This window comes from Dendrobates tinctorius, unplaced genomic scaffold (assembly GCF_039654945.1).
Source record: "Dendrobates tinctorius isolate UK_male_01 unplaced genomic scaffold, ASM3965494v1 ptg000016l, whole genome shotgun sequence".
Lineage (NCBI taxonomy): Eukaryota > Metazoa > Chordata > Amphibia > Anura > Dendrobatidae > Dendrobates > Dendrobates tinctorius.
The window spans coordinates 53,840,001-53,862,164 of NW_027361684.1; the positions used below are offsets into that span (position 1 = coordinate 53,840,001).

General features: G+C 44.8%; 1 protein-coding gene across 1 annotated transcript in view; it reads left to right on the top strand.

Moving 5' to 3' along the window:
- RPS6KA3 (ribosomal protein S6 kinase A3) overlaps window positions 1-21,855 on the top strand; it is a 157,225-nt gene extending 135,370 nt beyond the window's left edge. Inside the window, 7 exon segments of the mRNA XM_073565856.1 lie at window positions 3,895-3,984; window positions 4,864-5,022; window positions 5,529-5,690; window positions 13,207-13,283; window positions 14,335-14,452; window positions 16,928-17,068; window positions 19,191-21,855. Coding sequence (XP_073421957.1) covers window positions 3,895-3,984; window positions 4,864-5,022; window positions 5,529-5,690; window positions 13,207-13,283; window positions 14,335-14,452; window positions 16,928-17,068; window positions 19,191-19,316 — 873 coding nt within the window. The 3' untranslated portion in view covers window positions 19,317-21,855.
- The last annotated feature ends 309 nt before the right edge of the window (window positions 21,856-22,164 follow it).

The window sequence follows — 22,164 nt, forward strand, 5'->3', positions numbered from 1 at the left end:
CCACATTTACACTAGATTTTAAAAGACGAATAAGCCATTAATCAGATGGCAGAGTGTTATTTCTGTAAAATAGTCTTTCCCCTTGTGCCTTTTACTGGGCAGTCCTGAGATGTTGTAGGATCACTGCCATCTGCTGATAACTGATGTGTATGTGCCCACTTGTGGATTTCTTAGTCATTGGCCTCCATTCTTTAAGACTGATGTTTTGTACTCCAATCTTAATCCCTTCACGACCTATGACAAATATATATACTGTATATCATAGGTCACGTCCCTGTACTCCACGCGGGCTCCAGCTGTGAGCCTGCATGTTTCCCGGCACATGTCTGCTGATTTCATCAGCAGACATGTGCCCCTAACAGCCGTGTTTGGAATTTGTTAACATGTTAAATGCTTCTGTCAATCAGACCGTGGCATTTAACATGCTCGCGCCTGAAGCGCATTACAACCCCCTCCTCCATCGGCGCCCATGTCACATAACCGCGGGGCAAGGATTGGCATGACAACCTGTGGTCTGCAGGAGACCCGGGGGTTGTCATTGCCAGATTGCTATGAGCAACCTCATGGCTTGTGCACATAGCAGATAAGCATTTTAGCTACACAAAGCAGGACTGAAGCCCTTGCTCTATGTAGCACAAGCGACTGGATGATCGCAGCTTCTAGTCTCCCATGGAAACTGCTGAAACATGTGAAAAAAAATATTAAAAAAACATATAAAAGTTCAAATCACCCCATTCAAAATATAACATGGCATCTATTTTTTTTGTCACTTAAATAAAACAGAACCTATACCTACTACGCTACGGGTCTCGGAAAATGACGCAATATTTCTTTTTTTTTTTTTTTTTAAACAAACTTTGGAATTTGTTTTTCACCACTAAAATAAAAAAGAACCTAGACATGTTTGGTGTCTATGAACTTGAAATGACCTGGAGAATCATAATGGCGGGTCAGTTTTAGCATTTAGCAAACATGGTAAAGAAGAAACCCAAAAAACAATTTTGGAATTGCACTTTTTTTGCAATTCCTCTGCACTTTGAATTTATTTCCCATTTTTCAGTATCCGGCAAAAACACATTTTATTAAAACAAATGAAAAAGAAGCCAATGGCCGACACTCCATATTTATTTCAGTGGGCTTTTTTCTGACTTTGACTTATGTTTAGAACCATGACTATGCCGATGCCTCTTATTTCTCCATTTTAGAGATTGTCAGGGTGTAACTAAGTCTTGTGTCTGAATACAAACCTATACCTGTGCCTAACTGGTAATTGCAGTAGATATCATTAGATTCATACGGCCTGAGACTCAGCGCATGAGTTGGAGCCTGACTGCGCAATTTCAGCCATTTTTAAAAGCCGTCTGGTGACCTTGAAGGGGAGGATGTACCTTATTTTTCGGACCATAAGACGCACTTTTTCCCCCAAAGTTTTGGGGGAAAATAGGGGTGCGTTTTATGGTTGCAATATACTTACAAATCCTGTGGATTTGGCGGTGGCGTGGCAGGGCTCTGTGGTGTGGTGGTGGCGGGCTGTGCTCCGTGGCCCCGCACAGAGAGCTGCTGCCCCTGCATCAGAGGACAGCCCCTGCCCCATCACAGCCCCCCACGGAGCACAGAGAGCCGCTGCTACTGTACCAGAGCACAGCCCCTGCCCCAACACAGCCCCCCATAGAGCACAAAGAGCCGCTGCCCCTGAACCGGAGCACAGCCCCTACCCCAGTAAAGCCCCCCAAGGAGCAAAGAGAGCCGCTGCCACTGCACCGTAGCACAGAGAGCCGCGGCCCATGCACTAGAGCACAGCCCTTGCCACATCACAGCCCCCACGGAGTACAGAGGGCCACTGCACAGGAGCACAGCCCCCCTGCCTAAGAGCACAGAGCCCCTGCCCCAGCACAGCCCCCCACGGAGCACAGAGAGCCACTGCACTGGAGCACAGAGAGCCGCTGCCACTGCACTGGAGCACAGCCTCCCTGCCCCGGAGCACAGAGAGCCGCTGCCCTGGAGCACAGCCCCTCTGCCCCGGAGCACAGAGAGCCACTGCCACTGCACTGGAGCACAGCCCCTCTGCCCCGGAGCACAGAGAGCCGCTGCCACTGCACTGGAGCACAGCCCCCCTGCCTCAGAGCACAGAGAGCCGCTGCCACTGCACTGGAGCACAGCCCCCCTGCCCCCCCGGAACACAAAGAGCCGCTGCCACTGCCCCGGAGCACAGCCCCCCCTTTGCCCCGGAGCACAGCCCCGCCCCTGCCCCAGCACAGAGCACCGCCACCGCACAAGCTTGGGATGGGATTTCCCGGAGGCCACCGCACCAGCCTGGACCACCAAACGACCCCTGTGACCACTCCTGAACCGATCCCTTCCATGGTAAGCTGAATTCGTACTGTAAGACGGACCCCCGTTTGACACATTTTTTCCCTTATTTTCCTTCTGAGAATTTGGGGTGCGTCTTATAGTCCGAAAAATACGGTAACTAGTGCGATGCGGCCCCAGCTGGCTTTTCCCCAACTCATTCTAATTGGCCAGTTTCTAACTATGCACATGGAGCAGGGCGATAAGAATCTGCCCGGGGCCACACTAGGTCTCTATGTATAGTCCTCGGACAACTTTTTCTCTGAAACACTGCTACTACATTTCAAAGAAAGACAGGTCTGAGTGCAATCGCACCGCCAGGCTCTGATTCATGCTGCCCGTAGCTCAGACACGTTGACTTTAACATCTGAAGAGAGGGACAGTTACAATTATATGCAGCCTTTTTTCTCTAATGCAGTGTAGGAAAACTGTAGCGGTCTTGTGGCAAACAATACCTGAACATGAAAATCTGAGGCAGACATACCACCTGCGTTTCACAGTCCTGATTGTCTGCTTCATTTTATGAACAGACAAAGGGAATTCCTCTCCACATTGGATCCTCTGCCTAACTGATATAAGCAGAAGCCGAGGGGCCCCTTGATTATTGTAGACTTTGTTTCGGTTCTGTTATTTTTCCGTTATCAAATCCAACGCAAATGGGCATGCTGCCGAAACATTTTTCTGGCAGATGCATAATCAATGGGGCCCTCCACTCATGTTTCCATCAGTTTTGCAACGGATCCATGATTATTTCTAATAGTTTATTCCTAAAACAGAACAGACAAACAGAATTCCCAAACTCACGAGTGAACAAAGACTTAAACACTCCCAATAAAAATAATAAGCCCTAAACCTTTCCAAATACCTGCATAACGATCATCATCTTCCTCAGTTACCATAACAGTCATCATCTTCTCCAGTTTCCATTGCTGCTCCCGTCTTTTTCTCACTCACCTGACTCCAATTCCGACTTTCCGGATTGTACAGAGGTTTGTGTGAATTGGAAGTCACTTTTACAGTGTAGTGTATGGAGCCTGGTTTGGCGTCTCTACGGACTTACATCGTAAAAGTGACTTCTGATCCGCAAACAAACCCCAGTGTGACCCGGCCAGTCGAAATTGTAGCCACGTGAGGGAGAAGACTCTGATATTTGACATGCGCCTATACTTTTACACACGTTGAGAGAGGCTTCATGTGTAAAACTTTGGTTGGGAGTGCTTCCTTATGCTGCTTTGATTTGCTGCTAGCAAGCTAGCTACTTGAACATTATGACTATGACGGTGTGATTTTAAGATCACACTGTTGCACTGCTAAAATTGCAAGTAATGATTGGAATGTGGCACTTTGCAATAAGTTAGGATCCTAGTGACTGTCGTGTATTGATAAATTACTAGTTTCAATGTGACCACATTCACTTACATGCTAATGATGTAACCACAAGTCACCAGGCAAGGCTAACCTTGATATCCGACATCTAGAACATATACTCTATTGTATACTACAATACTTGATGGTTTTTTCATCTTTTTTTTTTTTTGCTCAAAGATTATTGATAAGAGTAAGCGAGATCCAACAGAAGAAATTGAGATTTTGCTACGTTATGGACAGCATCCAAACATAATCACTTTGAAAGATGTAAGTTTGTTTCAGTTATACATTTTAGTTTTTTTCATTTTACCTTAATGAATTTAGCAGCTCAAATTACCCAGATTGAAAATGCATTTTTATATGAAATCTTTCTTCATTCTAAACCTGTTATACTACACAAAGTAGAAGTTTCTGTAAGTAGCGTCCATGATATTTTGTGATTTGGGTAAGAGTGCCACGTAAGTTGCCATGTAACAGACGTAAAACGTGCAAATAATACTAATGTCAATTGGGTCTCTGATCTTCAAAGGGAATCTGTCATCAGGTTTTTGCTGCCTAATCTGAAAGCCGCATGATCTATGGGCAGAGACCTTTATTCCAGTAATGTATCACTTAATGTATTTTGGATAAAATCCCAGTTTTATCAACAGGAGATTCACAGGACTACTTGGCCTGCTGCCGGGTAGTCCAACCATGCCCACCTCTCCTTCGCTTTCGGAGAATCGCTAGATCTGCAGAACTGTTTTTAATCAAAACTGCAGCAAGCAGTAAAGTAAGTGATATATCGCTGGAATCATAATCTCTGCCCCTACATCACGCTGCTCTCCGATGGGGTAGCAAAAACCTATTGACAGATTCCCTTTAAGTCTATGTATCTGCCTATGAGGCGTTGTATAATAAACTGCATTTTTGCCTCCATGTGGAAGAAAGTTGGAAGCTTTTAATGAGGCATTACCAAGAAGTGAATAAATTGCCGCTGCCTCCCTATCCCCTAGATAAGTAGACTAGTCACTTCCGCATTACATGTAGGTTATTGTAACGAATGATTATGTCCAGCGTGTCTGATAGATTGTCCTTCCCCTACATACTGAGTACAGAAGTCGTCAGTGTGAAAGATGTACTAATATACTGTCTTCTGTGTTGCAGGTGTACGATGATGGAAAGTATGTGTATTTAGTAACCGAGCTAATGAAAGGAGGGGAACTTTTAGACAAAATCCTGCGGCAGAAGTTCTTCTCAGAAAGGGAAGCTAGTGCCGTGCTGCACACTATAACCAAAACCGTAGAATACCTCCATTCACAGTGGGTAAGGAAAAGGAGTGTAATGAATATTCCAAGAAGATGGTCAGAGATTGCTGTTAATGGTTCTCTTAATCCTTCCCTGTGGCTCCTTTATGGCTTTAAGTTCAAACAAGCGTGATATGTTTATGATCAGCTATGAGACAGGGTAAAGCTTCTTGGCGTGGAGTGGTAAAATGTGCTGATGGGGATCGTGTACTAAGGGATCAACATGGTGCTATAATGAAACCTGGGCCATATTTATCGGTGGATTGCTTTGGCACAGATTTCACCCTTTGCATTACGGAGGATGGAATCTATAAATGTAACAAAGGCTGGATTCACACTTGCAGTTATTGGTGCGCCTTTTTTATGTAAAAACTAAAAGAAAGTACTAATTCCCAGTGTGCCAGCTCCACTTCTGACTTTGTATGTGACAGTAGCATATCAGATGCATTACAGTAGGTCTGTTTTTTAGCATTGGGCTCGATAAATGTACGGTAAGCTCTTACAATGTCACTTTGTTTTTGGCAGGTGGTCCACAGAGATTTAAAACCCAGCAATATTCTTTATGTGGACGAGTCTGGAAATCCGGAGTCCATTAGAATCTGTGACTTTGGGTTTGCAAAGCAACTCAGGGCAGAAAATGGCTTGCTGATGACTCCTTGTTACACTGCTAACTTTGTTGCTCCTGAGGTAACTGTCTACTAGTTGTGTTATTACGTGCCGAAGAAACGTACTGCTGTTTAGTGCTCAGGAATCGGAAGCGAGAAATCTTCAGGAAGACCGCACTGAAACTAATCGCTTCACCACTTTGGTTGCACTTTGATTGTGATGCTCTAATTGTCTGAGTTGGAAATATTTCCATCATCTCCAGTTTTGCTTCGGCACTTGTATCCTCTTTTGCTCCAGTCACTTAATAAAGATCTGGAGCCGATATATAAAAAAAAAAATTTAAATTCTAAAACCTTTTGGGCCATTTTCACGTGTGGGAAACACTTGTGATGATCCTCATGGAAATGTTCAGTACATGCAGTTTTTTTTTGGTTTAGGGGTTGTCCGACGATATTTAAAATGCACTTTCTCATTCACTAATGAGGGTTCCATGTAAAACAACACCCAACAATCTCCGCTAAAAGAAACATTTTTTTTAAAGGGGTTACCCAATCCTAATATGTAGAATTATCATGGAGAATATAGGGATTTTTGTGTAATCACCGTAAAATCCTTTTCTCCGAGTCATTCATTGGGGACACAGAGACAGTGGGTGTTATGCTGCCGCCACTAGGAAGACACTAAGCAATCAGAAAGAAAAAAGTTAACTCCTCCCCTGCAGTATACACCCCGCAGCTGGATGAGACCTCTGCAGTTCAGTGAAAAAAGCAGTAGGAGCTTAAACAGTCAACAGTAACGAACTATGTCAAAACCTAAGAATGCTACAAATGAGCCAGTAGGCTAAACAGGGCGGGTGCAGTGTCCCCCAATGAATGGCTCAGAGAAAAGGATTTTACGATGAGTACACAAAAATCCCTATTTCTCCTACGCCTCATTGGGGGACACAGAGACAGTGGGACGTCCTAAAGCAGTCCCTGGGTGGGGAGCATACATCTGCTAATACCCCCATGTACCTCTGAGTTAAGACTGAGGTACTGCCACTTGCAGGATGCGTCTGCCGAGAGCTGCATCTGCAGAGGCCTGAGAATGAATTTGGTAATGTTTTGAAAAGGTATGCAGACTGGAACAAGTCGCAGCCTTGCAGACCTGTTCTGCCATGGCCTGGTGCCGAATGGCCCACGAGGCGCCCACTGACAAGGTAGAGTGTGCCTTAATCCCCGCAGGGACGGGCGCGTTCCTGACACAGTAGGATTCCTGAATCGCAGAGCGAATCCACCTGGCAAGCGTTGCTTTGGACGCAGCTAGGCCTTTCCTATGCCGCTGAGGAAGTATTAACAGGGCATCTGACCTGCGGAAGGGAGCCGTCCGCGAGATGTACAGTCTCAGCGCCTTAACCACATCCAGGGTGTGGAGGGCCTTCTCAATGCGATGGACTGGTGCCGGACAAAAGGAAGGCAAAACAATGTCCTCGTTGAGATGGAAAGCGGAAACGACCTTGGGCATGAAGGACGGGGAAGTTCTGAGAACCACCTTGTCCTGATGAAAATTCAGGAACGGAGAACGGCAGGACAGAGCTGCCAATTCCAAAACTCGTCTGATTGACGTGATGGCTACTAGAAAGACCACTTTCCAAGCGAGGATGGTCAATGACACGTCCTGCAGCGGTTCAAAAGGATCCTCTTGTAAGGCCCCGAGAACCAGGTTAAGGTCCCATGGTTCTAATGGATTCCTATAAGGAGGCGCTACATGGGACACTCCTTGAATAAACGTCCTGACCTGAGGTTTTGTGGCAATTCTGTGTTGGAAAAGCACTGACAAGGCCGAAATTTGGCCCTTGAGCGAGCTAAGCGCGAGACCTGATCTTAGTCCGTATTGAAGAAACTCCAATATTCTCGGAATGGAGAATACCAGAGGGGAACGACCATGATCCTTGCACCATAAAAAGAATATTTTCCAGATGCGGTGATAGATACGTCTGGATACGAGCTTCCTAGCACTAATCATGGTGGAGATGACGTCGGGAGAGAATCCAGCCTGTGCTAAAATCCTGGATTCAACAGCCATGCCGTCAAAGACAGGGCCCTGGAGTTCTGGTGGTAAATCGGGCCCTGAGAAAGCAGATCCGAGCGATCTGAAAGTCGCCAGGGAACGTCGGCGACTGGCTGTATTAGTTCCGCATACCATGCTCGGCGCGGCCAATCTGGTGCAACTAGGATCACAGGCACTCCCTCTGCTCTGATCTTCTTGACGATCCTCGGAAGCAAGGGAAGAGGGGGAAAGATGTATGGAAGCCAGAACCGGTGCCATGGCAGCACCAGGGCGTCCGCTCCGATGGCGCATGGATCGCGCGATCGGGCAATGAACCGAGACACCTTGTTGTTTAGCCTGGAGGCCATGAGGTCCACATCCGGAGTCCCCCAACGAAGACAGATCTGGTGAAAGACTTCTGGATGAAGAGACCACTCTCCTGAGGCAATGCCTTGGCGACTGAGAAAATCTGCCGCCCAATTTTCCACGTCGGGGATGTGAATTGCTGAGATGAAGGAATGGTTGGTCTCGGCCCAATGGAGGATGTGACTCACTTCGTGCATGGCCATCTTGCTCCGGGTACCTCCCTGGCGGTTGATAACGCTACAGCCGTGGTGTTGTCTGATTGGATCTTGATGGGGTGACCTGCGAGGAGATGGTGGAAACTCCATAGAGCCCATCTGATCGCTCGAATCTCTAAGATGTTGATGGAGAGACGTGATTCTTGGGTTGACAACGACCCTGTGCAGTGTGGTGACGAAAGACCGCACCCCAGCCGAGAAGACTTGCGTCGGTGGTTACTATCAACCATCTTACTGGGAGAAAAGACCTTCCTTGATTCAGGGAGGACTTCAGAGTCCACCACTTGAGGGCTTGCCTGACCCGCAGGGACAGAAGAATCCGACGGTCCAGGGAGAACGGGTTCTTGTCCCAAGCTGACAGCAACTGGTGTTGTAAGGGACGCAGATGAAACTGTGCAAACGAAACTGCTTCCATGGCAGCTACCATTTTTCCAAGAACTCTCATGCTGAAACGAATGGAGTGAGAAGCTGGACGGGAAAGAGTTCGCACTGCCTGTTGTAAAGCTTGCGTCTTTTCTGGAGGGAGAATGACCAACCCGCGGGAAGTGTCCAAGATCATTCCTAAAAAGGTTTGCTGAGCCGGTTTCGGGGAAGACTTTTCGAAGTTTATCTTCCACCTCAGGCGTGAAAGTGTATTTACTGTTATATCCACAGATTCTTCGCAGGCTGAAAGGGACGGACCCTTGATGAGCAGGTCGTCGAGATACGGTAACACTACTCCCCGAGAGTGGAGAATGGCCATGACAGCCGCCATGACCTTGGTAAAGACCCTGGGGGCAGTGGCGTGTCCGAAGGGCAAGGCCACGAACTGGAAGTGTTCCTCGTGATTTGCAAAGCGCAGGAACTGCTGGTGAGACGGGCAGATCGGGATGTGAAGGTAAGCATCCTTGATGTCGATGGATGCTAGGAACTCTCCTTTTTCCATGGAAGCGACCACTGACCTGAGAGATTCCATTCGGAATCGCCGAACCGTGAGGAACTGATTTAACAGTTTGAGATCCAGAATGGGACGCATCGAGCCGTCTTTCTTTGGAACCACAAAAAGGTTTGAATAAAATCCTCTGAACCTCTCGTGATGAGGGACCGGAATGATGACGCAGTCCCTTAAGAGAGCTTGAACAGCCCGAAGGAAGGCTCTTGTCTTTCCCTTGGGCGGAGAGGAAAGGAAAAAACGAGTTGGAGGGGGAGAGGAAAACTCTATCTTGTATCCGGAGGACACTAGCTCCCTGACCCACTTGTCGTGGACAACCACGAGCCAGGTGTGGCTGAAGGAAAGTAGACGGCTGCCTACTTTGTCGGCGTCCGCCGGATACCGCAACAAGTCATTGAGTAGATCTCTGAGACCTGGCTCCTTTGGAACCAGAAGCCCTAGGTCTGGGTTTCCAAAGACGGTTTGGTCTGTACGAGACCTGGGAGCCTCTGTCCCCGCGCAAAGATGGACCTGATCCGGAAGAGAAGGTAGAGGAGGACCAACCGGAGTTGTTGCGAAAGGAACGAAAGCGCGCCGGCTGTTGGTTACGAAACGGCCGAGCAGCTTTTTGTTGAGGCAGAAATTTACTCTTCCCCCCGGTAGCATCAGAAATGAGTTGATCTAGTTTCTCTCCAAAAAGGCGACCTGTTTGAAACGGGAGAGAAGTCAAGGATCTTTTGGATGCGGCATCCGCCCGCCAGTCGCAGAGCCATAGGGTTCTTCTAATGGAGACCGCATTAGCGGCAGTTTGAGCAGCGCAGTTGGCGTCAAAAGAGGCGTCCACTACGAAGTCCGCTGCGTGAATTATCTGCCTGGTGACCGCGATTGCTTCCGGAGGAAGATTGGTGTCCTGGAAGGAGGTAATCAAGGCCTCTGCCCAAGCGGCCATTGCTTTTGTGACCCAGATTGCTGCGAAAGATGGAAAAAGCACTGCTCCTGAAGCTTCAAAAACTGAACGGGCAAGGTAGTCAATCTGACGATCGAAAGGGTTTTTGATCGAGGACCCCTCGGACACAGACAGAAGTGTCTTTGAAGCCAGGCGCGATACAGGCAGGTCCACCAGAGGGGACTGTAACCAAGCTTTCATTAGGTCTGGGTCAAAGGGGTATTTAGCCTGAGTAGACTTGTGCCCTGTGAATCGCTTATGCGGACGATCTCTATGTTGCTGAACCACTTCCTTAAAGTCCGGATGGCTGGTAAATAACCTACGCACGCGCTTGGTTTTCTTAAGAGAAATAGGATGTGTTGGAGCGGGAACATTATCCTCATCCAACTTCAGGATCTTGTTAACTGATTCTATAAGAGAATCAAGTGACTCTTGATGAGATGGAGGATTCTGAGGGACAGACGTGTAAGAATCAAAATCAGAGTCGTGCTCGCTGAGAACTCCAGGAGAGGGAGAGCGAGAGATAGGAGCCGTAGATGCAGAAGCGCGAACAGGGCTAGAGGAAGCGTCATAGGTCCGCTTTCTAGAGCCCCGACCATCCCTTGAACGAGAATGACCCCTGCTGGTGGACGTTTCCCTTTCAACGCCAGAGCTTTCCTCGGGGGGGTAAGGACGCCTTCTGGTTTAAAGAGCCCTCCTGAAGGGAGAATATAGCCTGGGTCAGAGACTACCTATCGAGACAGGGACGCAGCCCACTCAGGGATTACTAGACGCAGGAGACCTGTCGGCAGCGGCGGCAGGGGGCGATAGGCCTTGCAAGAGGTACACACTGTAAAAAAAGCAGTGTGCTTTTTAGCAACACGCTTCGCTTCCTTAGATTGAGACATACCGCTTCTGAAAGGGTTAACGGCAGAGCCTGCTGAAGCTGCAGGGAATGTGCCGGGAAGGGGTTAAGCTTTGATCTGGGGTAGATGCAGCTTACCCGGTCCTATCTTGTGTCCCCCTGGGAGGAATGGCGGTGGCACCCGGTATCCGGCTGTTCACCTCACAGTTGGTGTCCAGCTGAGGAAAAAAGGATATGGCCCCCGAGATTAGGAGCGCGCGTCTCGTACAGGCTGAGAGGCGCCAATAGCGCGGGCGGCGCTATTCAAATTGCGACCTAGTAGGCCGGAAAAGCCAGGGCCTGGATTTTGAGCCTACCCGAGGTAGGTGCCGGTGGGCGGGCCCGGGCGGCGCCATTTAAATTGCGGCCTAGCCGGCCAGGAATCCAGGGACTAAATTTTTTCCCCGCGGGGGGGCGTGTCGGTGCGGGCCGCGATGGGTGCTGAGAACTCCTGGGTGCACCGCCACTGGCTACATCATTGCTACTCCCAGGGGACAGGACCCGACCCCATACCTCCACTCCAGTGTTCAGCGCTGTCCGGTCCTCTATGCAGGCTCTCATCCTCCAGGATGAAGCAGAGCTGGAGTTCTTAAAGGGTCCACGCTCAATCGACCCTCCCTATGATAGGGGGTTGGAGAGCTATGGGGCTGATTCAGGGCCTATGTAAGCGCAGTCACAGTCTTCTACGTTACGTGCGCCTGCCCCGGACGGGAACTTTCATCAAGCATCATCACCAAAGGGAGAGGAATCAGCCCCAAAAACGTCGCAGGAAAGGTACGTGAAGGGTTACTCCGCGTGCTTGCCTGTTGTTGGTTCGGGCGAGAGCGGGCCGTAGAAAGGAACCGTCGCCCCCTTCACTCCGTTAATTAAAAAATAAAAATTTACAGAAAAATTCAAAATTAAAATAAAAACGGTGGGGTCTGAAACCAGACCCAAGTGCCTCCTACAGACACTAAGCAAGAACTGGAGAGGTCTCATCCAGCTGCGGGGTGTATACTGCAGGGGAGGAGTTAACATTTTTCTTTCTGATTGCTTCGTGTCCTCCTAGTGGCAGCAGCATAACACCCACTGTCTGTGTCCCCCAATGAGGCATAGGAGAAAAGTGTTTTATATGACTTTATTATTGATAAACAATCCTTGTGATCAGCCATCAATATCAGATCGGTGTGGTTGTACTTCTCACACCACCACCATTGATCAGTTGATTTGAAAGAGAGACGGGCCATTGGAAGTGGTGCTGCAAGCTTCCTCCCATTCACTTGCACTGGAGAGAGATACCATTTATAGCCACAACATGATATGCAGAGCTGTGCCACCTTAACTGTTTTTGTTTTCTCCTGATCAGTCTGTATTAAAAATAGAAAGCGAAATCTTGCAATTATCCCACTGGTTACTTAGGAACTATGGGACTTAGGTTTCAGGAAACAACACCTGTACATAGCCACAGTGAACTGACTCAATGCATCTAATGAGCAACGGTCATTGTGTAATGAGGGGTAAGAAGTGAGCTTAGATATCACCTATTATGACCTGTGGATCCTGTACAATCAGCTGTGTATAGAGGTGATGCCTGTCATTGTAATACAGCCTATAATAACATTAGAGCCTTGCTGAAAAGACAAAAGTAATATATGAAAAAAGCCCCAGTGGTCAGTGTGAAACGTGCATGATAACTATTTATTTTTTATATAGAAAAATCATGATATGAGAAATTAAAAAAATACCCAATTTTTTTAAAAATACATGTAAAAAATCAGATTTTTATTATTTTTTTTTTTTTTTTTTTTTGGTAATTTTCAGATGATTGTTTCCCTTTATAGAGAGAATGGATTCAGAGTATTCCCAAATATTAATAAAGATAGGCTATCAGTATTACTCTTTTGGAAAAAAAAAACCCTTTTTTAGTTTTATTAAATATCTATGTAAAGTGCAGAAAGCATGGCAATCTATAAAGAACAATGCTGCTGCTCCCAGGCCTCTACTGTAAAAGGCAGAAGTGACGAGGAGCAGCTGGTTAAGCATGTCCTAAGGGACCTTTTAGAAGAGGTCAGAAAGGGCAGCAGCAGATATCATGTAGAAATGTGCAAGGCTCTTATTAACATTTCTCGTTTTAAGAGCTTTCATATGGAGAGGAGGTGCTTTGTTTTCTTCCTAGTTAATGATGGTATAATATTCCTACAGTATATGAAATGACTAAATCATTGCTGAATGCATCTGCACAGATATTTACACTTCTCTTGGGATTTCAGGTTTTAAAGCGTCAGGGCTATGATGCTGCGTGTGATATTTGGAGCCTGGGAGTTCTCCTCTACACCATGCTTACTGGGTGAGTGGCCATACCTGATGTATAATCAGATTTAGTTGCATAGTAGCAAGTATTAACCACTTCCTCTATAGTGCCGATTTCCACTTTTGCTTTTTCAAACGGGAAGAGAGTATGTTGAAATTGCAAAAAAAAAAAAAAAAAAAACTTAATTCTGTGTACTTTGGAAATGTATTGTACAGAAAAAATACAAGATAGTTTTCCGTGACCCGCCGTAACGGTTTCATTTTTCGTGTTGTGAAATGTGAGGTTTTTTGTGGGTTAAGACATTTTTATTGAGGCCATTTAGAGTGAGATCTGAAATTTTGATATGTTTTTGCAGCATTGCAGCGACCAAAAAAATTGCAAATTGGCATTTGAAATTATTTTTATGTTTACCGGTTAATTTTATATTTTTTTTACTTTTATAGACACGGCAATACCACATGTGGCTTAGTTTATTTATTTATTTTAATGTCTTTATTGTTAGTGGGGAAGCATTTTGAATTTTTGAGTTTATTTTTTTTTTTTCTTATTTTTTTAAGCTTGCTTTTTTTTGTTACTGACTGTGGGAGCCTAGAATGAAGCACCTGCTTGACAGCGCACTGTTGATGTCACAGATCGACCGTGGCATAGTTGCAAGTGGTTCTCAAATCCACCCACGTCTGTTAGAGGCAGATGATGACTGTGACACACAATCATCACCTGGGCATGGCGCAGGCTCAGCCTGTGAGCCCGCTCCATATGTCCGCTCCTGACTTGTGCCGTACATGTGTGTCGGATGTTGAGAAGAGGTTAAATTCAAAACATGTAGCAGAAGTTTATGTAAATCCTTTGGGAAGTTAGAAACCATTCTTTTGATTCTCCTTTTATTATTAGCCACCATTATTTCTTTTTGCTTTCTCCTCGTTTGCGTGGGCTTCACATCCCAGTTTCCTCTGTCCATAGATGGACTAATGGAGATGTGAGCTCCACTAGTGACCATGAATAATGTCTGTAAAGCGCTGCAGAGTGTGTTGGTGCTACATAATCACTATAAATAAGTAATAAATGTACTGTATGTATTGATTTGCAGATATACACCATTTGCGAATGGACCTGATGATACTCCTGAAGAAATATTGGCAAGAATAGGTAGCGGAAAGTTCTCTCTAAGTGGCGGTTACTGGAATTCCGTTTCCGATATTGCTAAGGTCCGTTATCTGTCCTTCTCTTTATAAAATCAATTGTTTTCATAGCAAATCTATTCTGTTATTTGTTGCTTTCCTAATTTGTGTATATACATATATTATATATATTTTTTCTTTGGACTTTAGTATTTGTGTAATACTGATTCTTATCAGACAAAAATATTTAGGAACAGGAGCTTTGGAATTCGCTATAGGTTCTTGGCAAGCCATAGGCTAATGTACTGCTTGTGTACAGCTCGGCGAGGGGCAGCACAGAGAATACGACACTCGCAATAGGTGTTCACAAAATTTGTTCTACTTGTCTATATTCCTACACCTTCCTTTCAGGCTGGTAACACAGGTTTTAGGAATAAAGGTTATGAAAATGTGAAGACTAGATTGTGCTTATATGCCAGGATTTACTAAAAAGAGTGGGCACCTCTGTAACAAATAAAGGAGTGCTACTAAGGTGTAAATGGAAGACCGGTGCGTATTACTACAGAGAAGCAACAGACAGATGACTGCACATCCAAATATGCAGCCCAGTAAGTGATACATCGCTGGAATCACGGTCTCTGCCCCTACATCATGCTGCCCTCAGATGGCATAGCAATAACTTGGTGACAGATTACCAATAAAAATACCAAGGACTGCAGGATGTAAGCTTGTCTCCGACCTGCCCGCCAGTAAAGCGGCCCAGCATGTGTTGACAAACACCCCACTAAATATCATACTAGGTAAATAGATGCGACTAGTGATGAGCGAGTATACTCGTTACTCGGGTTTTCCGGAGCATGCTCATGTGTATTTGGATGTGCTCGGAGATTTAGTTTACGTCGCCTCAGCTGCATGATTTGCAGCTGCTGGACAGCCTGAATACATGAGGGGATTCCCTAACAGGCAATCCTCACATGTATTCAGCCTGTCTAGCAGCCGCAAATCATGGAGCTGAGGCGACGTAAACTAAATCTCTGAGCACATCCAAAATACTTTGAGACCACCCGAGCAACAAGTATACTCGCTCATCACTAGATGGGGACCATAAAGACATATTCACATATCTGACATACATGGTCATGAATATAGTATATATAATATACTTCTAGAATAGGATTACAGTGGAGGTTTAGTAACAAGTGGCCCCAGTTGTTTCAATGCAACTCTGTCTAGGCTAAGATTACATCCCTTACGTAGAGTATATATAGGATGCATACCAAATCAAATTGTATTTACCTGTCTTTTATGGGTGGAGTGAGTGCATCTATGGGCAACAATAATATGAAGCTTGGGGCACCACACTACATATTTCTTTTAGTTCTCGTAAGTTCCAGCTGGTCTGAATTACTACAGCGGTCAGCTCAAGTGTTACTATAGAACAGATGCTCTCTGTATGTGCAGTTCAGACCTAAGTTTACAGCCTGGAATCCTTGCACTTAAAGTGAACCTGTCAGCAGGATTTTGCTACGTAAACTACAGACATCGTCAGGTTGGCAGTGTTAAAATGATACCTGGGGTGAAGAAATCCATCTTGTGGTTCTTGTGTAATCAGCGTTAGAAGGTTTCAGTTAATGAGATTCCCGTGCTCCGGGGCGGGACTGTAGGCAGAGTCTTATCTCGGTGCTCTAGGCCAGAGAAGCCAAGGAAAGACCTGTCCACAGGTGGCTGGGTGTCCATAGTCAGACCCCGGTCTTGCTCGGCCCTTATTCACATTGAGGTCATTTTTGATAAATGATAAGGTGGTAATTGGTGATGTGAGTTTGCTCGTGTGCTAATAATGTCTTCGGCATGCTTGAATACTATGTTGGAGTCGAGTCCCCATGGCTGTATGTCTCATTGCTGTTCAACAGCCGCAACACGTGCAGGGATTGCCTGTGTTGGTTAGGCAAGATTGTCTATTGGTTTACAGAGAACACCTTATCCAAGCCTGCTCGCTCATCACTTGTAATATTAGAGGTTAGGTCTGTCTCAGTTGGGTACACCTTGGTGCTGGTGGGATGCCTTTTGCTCTTTTTTTTTTTTTTTAATCCAAAAAGTACCCTATGTTTATCTACACTATTACTTTGTTCTTATAGCAGGGTTTATGTACATCTTTTTTTTTTTTATGTTAGGTCTTGTCTTTTTAATGGCAAGTGTGAACATGTTACATGTATACCATCTTATAACTTTTATTCCAGTTAATTTCTTTTGGTATATAAATACACAGCCTGGTATGGGTGTGGTTAGCTTTCTCAGCTCTGCTGCATTGCTAAATCTAAAAATTACTACAACCAGTAATCTAAGTGATACAACTTTTGGATTTAAGGTCTCTGTGCCTTCATCATGCTTCTGTCAGATGAGTTAGTAAAAACCTGCTGACAGATTTCCTTTAATTTGTAAATTAGTTGTGACTTACATTGGGTGTACATTACTTTATGATGTGTCGCTTTTCAGTAGTAGTATGAATGGCTATATCTATCCAGGTTATGAATGTTAAAATCAGATTGGTTTATGCTTTATTAGGATTTGGTGTCAAAAATGCTTCACGTGGATCCACAACAAAGATTAACAGCAGCCCAGGTACTAAAGCATCCCTGGATCGTGCACTGTGACCAGCTGCCTCAGTTCCAGCTCAACCGCCAGGATGCTCCTCACCTAGTAAAGGTAAGGAATACTGTGTATAAGGTTGTATGATTGAGAAGGCATGTAGGACTCTTGTATGTACAGGACGGATTTCTAATTAGATTCTCTTACCCTGATCACAGAGTTCATAGAGAACATCCAATCCTAGATCCTTTGAGTATCTAGTGCAGATGGTGTTTCTCTATCTAGAGGACCTAGGACTGATTTAATTTAGAACTGTTATGCTTTATTTCTCCTGTGGGGGCACTGTGGTGAAATTGAAGACACTTTTCCAGCAATTAAAGCCCCTTTGGGAGTTCCAATAGCCAAACCTTGATGCAATATAGTTTTGGGAGACCCTACTAATAAAGGAAGAGTGTCCATGCTGAGCAACTCCTTAAACTATAAAGTAGCTGGGAAATATATTTAAATCCTTAACTACCTGTGACGTTCATCATAGATCACTGAGGTGTGTGGCGTGGGCTGTGGAGTGGTGCCCACTTAATAAGTGGCAGATGCCAATTGTGTTACATAGTTGTCATCTGTCACGAAGAGCCGCAGCTGAAGCAAGCTTTGATCACTGCTGTCAGTCATAGTCAGTAGCATTTACATGGCTCCTATGCAATCTGTGTTTCTGTGGCAGCTGAGGACTTGATGAAGGCCCAAGTGGCTGCAACATTAGCTCTCCTGTGAAGCTCAGACAGAGGTTGGCCTTCCTAGGAAAAGTGCAGTTGCACTGCTCGATCGCAGGTTCACGTTCCCTAGGGGTACTAAAAATAGAAATGAATGTTTCATGAAAAATAAAAAAAAGTTGATGATCGTGTGTCTGAAAGTCTGGCAAAATAGGAAATTATACATACGTCATATGCCGAAAAATAAAATCTAAATGCCAGAATTGATATTTTTGCTTCCTACATTCCTTTTGGATATCATTTAGGGGTACATACAAGTACAGATAATAACCATTCCTTGTTGCTCGGGTGAGTGGATGCAATATACAAAAGTTATGGAGAATATATTGTCTTGTCGTTTTTACTGCACTGTAAATGCAGTAAAAAAAAAGAATTTTATAGGATTTTTTTTTTTTTTTTACCATTTCACCCCACTTTAATTTTTTTTCTGGGCGTGGTTTGGTAAAATGAATGAAGTCATTCAAATCTACAATTCTGCCCACAAAAAAAAAAAAAAAAAACAAACCTGCGATGTCGACCAAAGATTAAAAAAAGTTATGGCTATTAGAAGAAGGGGAGCAAAAAGAGAGAGGGTGCAAGATCAGAAATTGTCCAGGTCCTTGGAGGGTTAAATATGACCAAGTGGGGTCTACAGCCCTATAGTGGTAGCACTATGTTATCGGTATCTTTCACCAAAACCTGAATGTGTTCCAGCTATTACTTATCTGTATCGGCCACAACCTGCAGGAGCGTCAGGCATATCTTTATGATTGTGTGGTCCTCCGGTGTTCCTGCGTTGGAAAGATGGTATGATGGCTGCTGCACCCCAATACTGCGGAGAGGATCAGCAGCTCCAATTTCTGCTAGTCCTGTAATGTTGGCCTGTGTCAGTATGGCAGACACGGGGCTGAATGTGAGTAGCTGAAGCCCCAGCTCACGGTTAGTCATTGTACATGGGGCGAGGAGCAGGACCGAATACTCTGCGGTACAGATCAGTGTCGCTCTCCTGCTGCATTGCAGTGTTAGCGATCATATATAGACTCTTGTGTGCCGCGACGTCCAGGTGTTAAATAATGGGAATAGAACACCCTGCTGGAAGCCTTGTGTTAGTGCACAAAACTATGCATTGTTAGATCTGGCTATTGGCCCCTGTCCATAACTCTTAGTATGGGATGGATTATGAGCCTAGTCTTTATGAATTTGTAGGTTTCCCGTCTCCAGACTGGGGGTATGTATGGGTAATACACCATCACAGAAGGGGTGTTTTCTGTTAGTGAGCATACAGCTTACATGAGTGAATGTACAAATACATGGTCTATCCTTACTAAGCATAGAAATACCCATGCTTAAGCCAGCATGTACACATACAATAAGGATAAGTGGCTCTGATCGTCTTTTCGTGTCATACTTGTCCCTATTGTGTTATATTCGCCCTATGTCTGAGGGTCCCCTATCTCAAGTGTTTATACTGACATGTTCTCTGTCCTCTATAGGGAGCTATGGCCGCGACATATTCTGCTTTGAACCTCAATCCATTGTCTCCAGTGCTGGAACCTGTTGGCCGATCCACTCTCGCCCAAAGGCGAGGTATAAAGAAGATTACCTCCACCGCCTTGTGAACGTCTGTGTACAGAGTGCTAGAGCTGAAGATCCACAGCACAAACCCAAGCCAACAGAGATAGCACATATCAAAAAGAGACCCTCCGGCAGGCACCTGCTTTCTGCCGGATCTCCATCAATGCTGCTGCTTTTTGTCTGTTCTCTCTTTACCTGGTTGATGGCAACCCTTGTACCTTACTGACTCAAATGGCCAGTCTGAGATATGATACAAGCGAAAGACTGGTCCTCCAACAATGCGGAGCAATAAGACTTCCCTCCTCCCTGGCATGAAGAATACACTGAAGCAATGGCAACCAATATTTTTTTATAGGGAGTGTTTTTATTCGCGAATTTCAGTGGGATGTAGATACTCTTTATTTTGAGCACTTACGTGATTTCAAAGCGTTGTTCCTTAAATCCTCGTCCTTCGTGCCATGCTGATGTGTCCGCTTATTTCATGGCCGTTTTCTATGTTTCATTCGTTGCCTGATTTCTTACTGTGTCCTCGAATTTACCTCTGTTATATTTTTTTCTATTCAGTTGCTCTTATGCCTTGCACTGGTTTCACAAGGTCGTCCTGTAGGTTCTGAGACGCCCACAGGAGTGGCGGTGCGTCCTCAAAGTGCAACTATGTCACTGCGTCTGAATGTAACACGATCCAACACTTACCGGAGAACATGAGCCTGTTCCTCTGAAGAAATGGCAGTCACTGGTATCGATTGGCCTGCACGCTGTGACTTGGCACAAATGACTACAGCAGCAGTACTTGATAAATCCCGTACAGCCGATGTGCAGCATTATCCTGTTAGATCCATGCTCTACTGCCTTTTTTTTGTAATACTTCATTTGTTGATGTTGGGTTTAAATGCCATGAAGCTTTGGCTGAACGAAGCCACCATAAAGCTTCCCAGCCTTCGTTCTAAAACTTAGTCCAAGCATTAGCTCTTCTCAAATCAAGTAAGCCTTGCCTCAGTTGTGTAAGCAGGCAGTGATGGATGCATCATTCCTACGGGAACTGGTTACATTCTTGTAGGTTATCTGTGATGTAGGCATTCCTGTGCAGACCGCCATACCGATAACCTACCCCATATGTATACGTGAGCAATGATGGCTTTCACGTAGCCATGGCGTGCACATGGGGCTCTCCGCTTTCCTGCCCGGTGATGAAGCAGTTGAGGGAGAGACCTTCTCTTATCTATCTTCACTTCCGCATTGTATTATAAGCAAGCAATAGAACAAGTAAGCGTCCATTGATTTTTTTTTTTTTATTTTTTTTTGTCCTAAAATCAAAAGTTGCTCATGTCACCAAGCCTTTCCAATGAACTGTGGTATGATCGTATGGCCATCGGAGCTGTCTGCGGGTGAAATACTGAGCTGTAACCTAACTTATTCCAGCAACCTGTGGAAATCCGGATTTAATCAGTGGCAGTGGTGACGGACTTTCCTTCTGTTTCATTTTTTCTTATAAACTTCATCCCCCCCAAGCAGTTTTGAGCTTAAGATATATATATATTATTTTTTACCTGAGAAATCAGTATGTGATTTATTTTTTAATTCATTTTGGCATTTAGATTTATTTTTCTTTATCACTGCAAAGTAAATGTCTGGAGAGGCGATATTCTTCTTGAAGGAAATCTGTCACCGGGTTTGTTTTTTGGGGTTTTTTTGCTACTCAATCTGAGAGCACTATGATGTATCACTTACTGGAGTTTTGATAAAATCCCTGATTTCTCTGCTGGAGATCTAGCTGAGCTCTGTCTAACCCCGCCCACATCACTGACAGCTTTCTGTATGTACTGTGCATAGGCAGAAAGTTGCCAATCAGTGGTTGAGGCTGGGTTATACAGAACTCATGAATATAAAGGACTACTGGCAGTAGGATTACTAGTCCTATAGTGATAATCTCCCGCTGATTAAAACGGTGATTTTATCTAAACTACATTCCAGTAAGTGATACATCGCTAGAATCAGGGTCTCTGACTCTACCTTCTGGTACTCTCAAATTAGGTGGCAAAAACCCTGGTGACAGATTCCTTTTAATTAGACTGTGTTGTATAATGGATGAGTTTTCTCTCGTGAAAATGATGTGCTTTATGACTTAATTCCACCGCAGAATAAAGGGACATTGTACACAAAGGGATGTAATGATTTTGGAATTCCTGTATCTCCAGTGGGAGGGGCTGTGTAACTTTTTTTTGTAATATGAATCAGAGAATATTTTTCTACAGTTATGTACAATCCTTCTTTATATTAGACTTTGCATGGCATGTCAGTACAATTATCATACTTGAAGTAGAATTCTGTATTTCTCCCTTTTGCCATCATCCAATTTTTGGAAGACGCTTATCAATGCTTCCATTGCAGTAAACTAGAGTACAGTGTCAGAGTACAAATACGTGAGAATCTCTCTCATCACCCGCATTGAAATTAAGCCGTAAATATTTATCCACTATGATCCATTCTTAAAGGTAATCATTGCTTGTACATATATCTTAATCAGTTTTGTAATCTAAAGAAAAGCCAGACATTTATATAATAAACTTTCAAATACCTACATGAGCTAGGTTTGTGGCGTTTAAAATATGATTTTCTTTTTTTGTTTTTGTCCAATTGCTTTTGAAAGGAGTTGTCTTTGACAATAAATGTGGAATATTAAGAATGGGGTTGAAGGGTTTATGCACACAATGTATTTTTCGGTCAGATTCTGCCTGAAATGCCTCTGAAAAAGCAATAGAAAAATGCCAAAAAGTGCAACTTCCAAAACGACTTATTGTCCATAGGGCAACCTCTTTTTTTCCCTTCTTTTAACCACTTAAGGCTTTGAAGCAGCTAAGAGAAGTGACCAGCCCATATGTAAGTGGCTTAGCA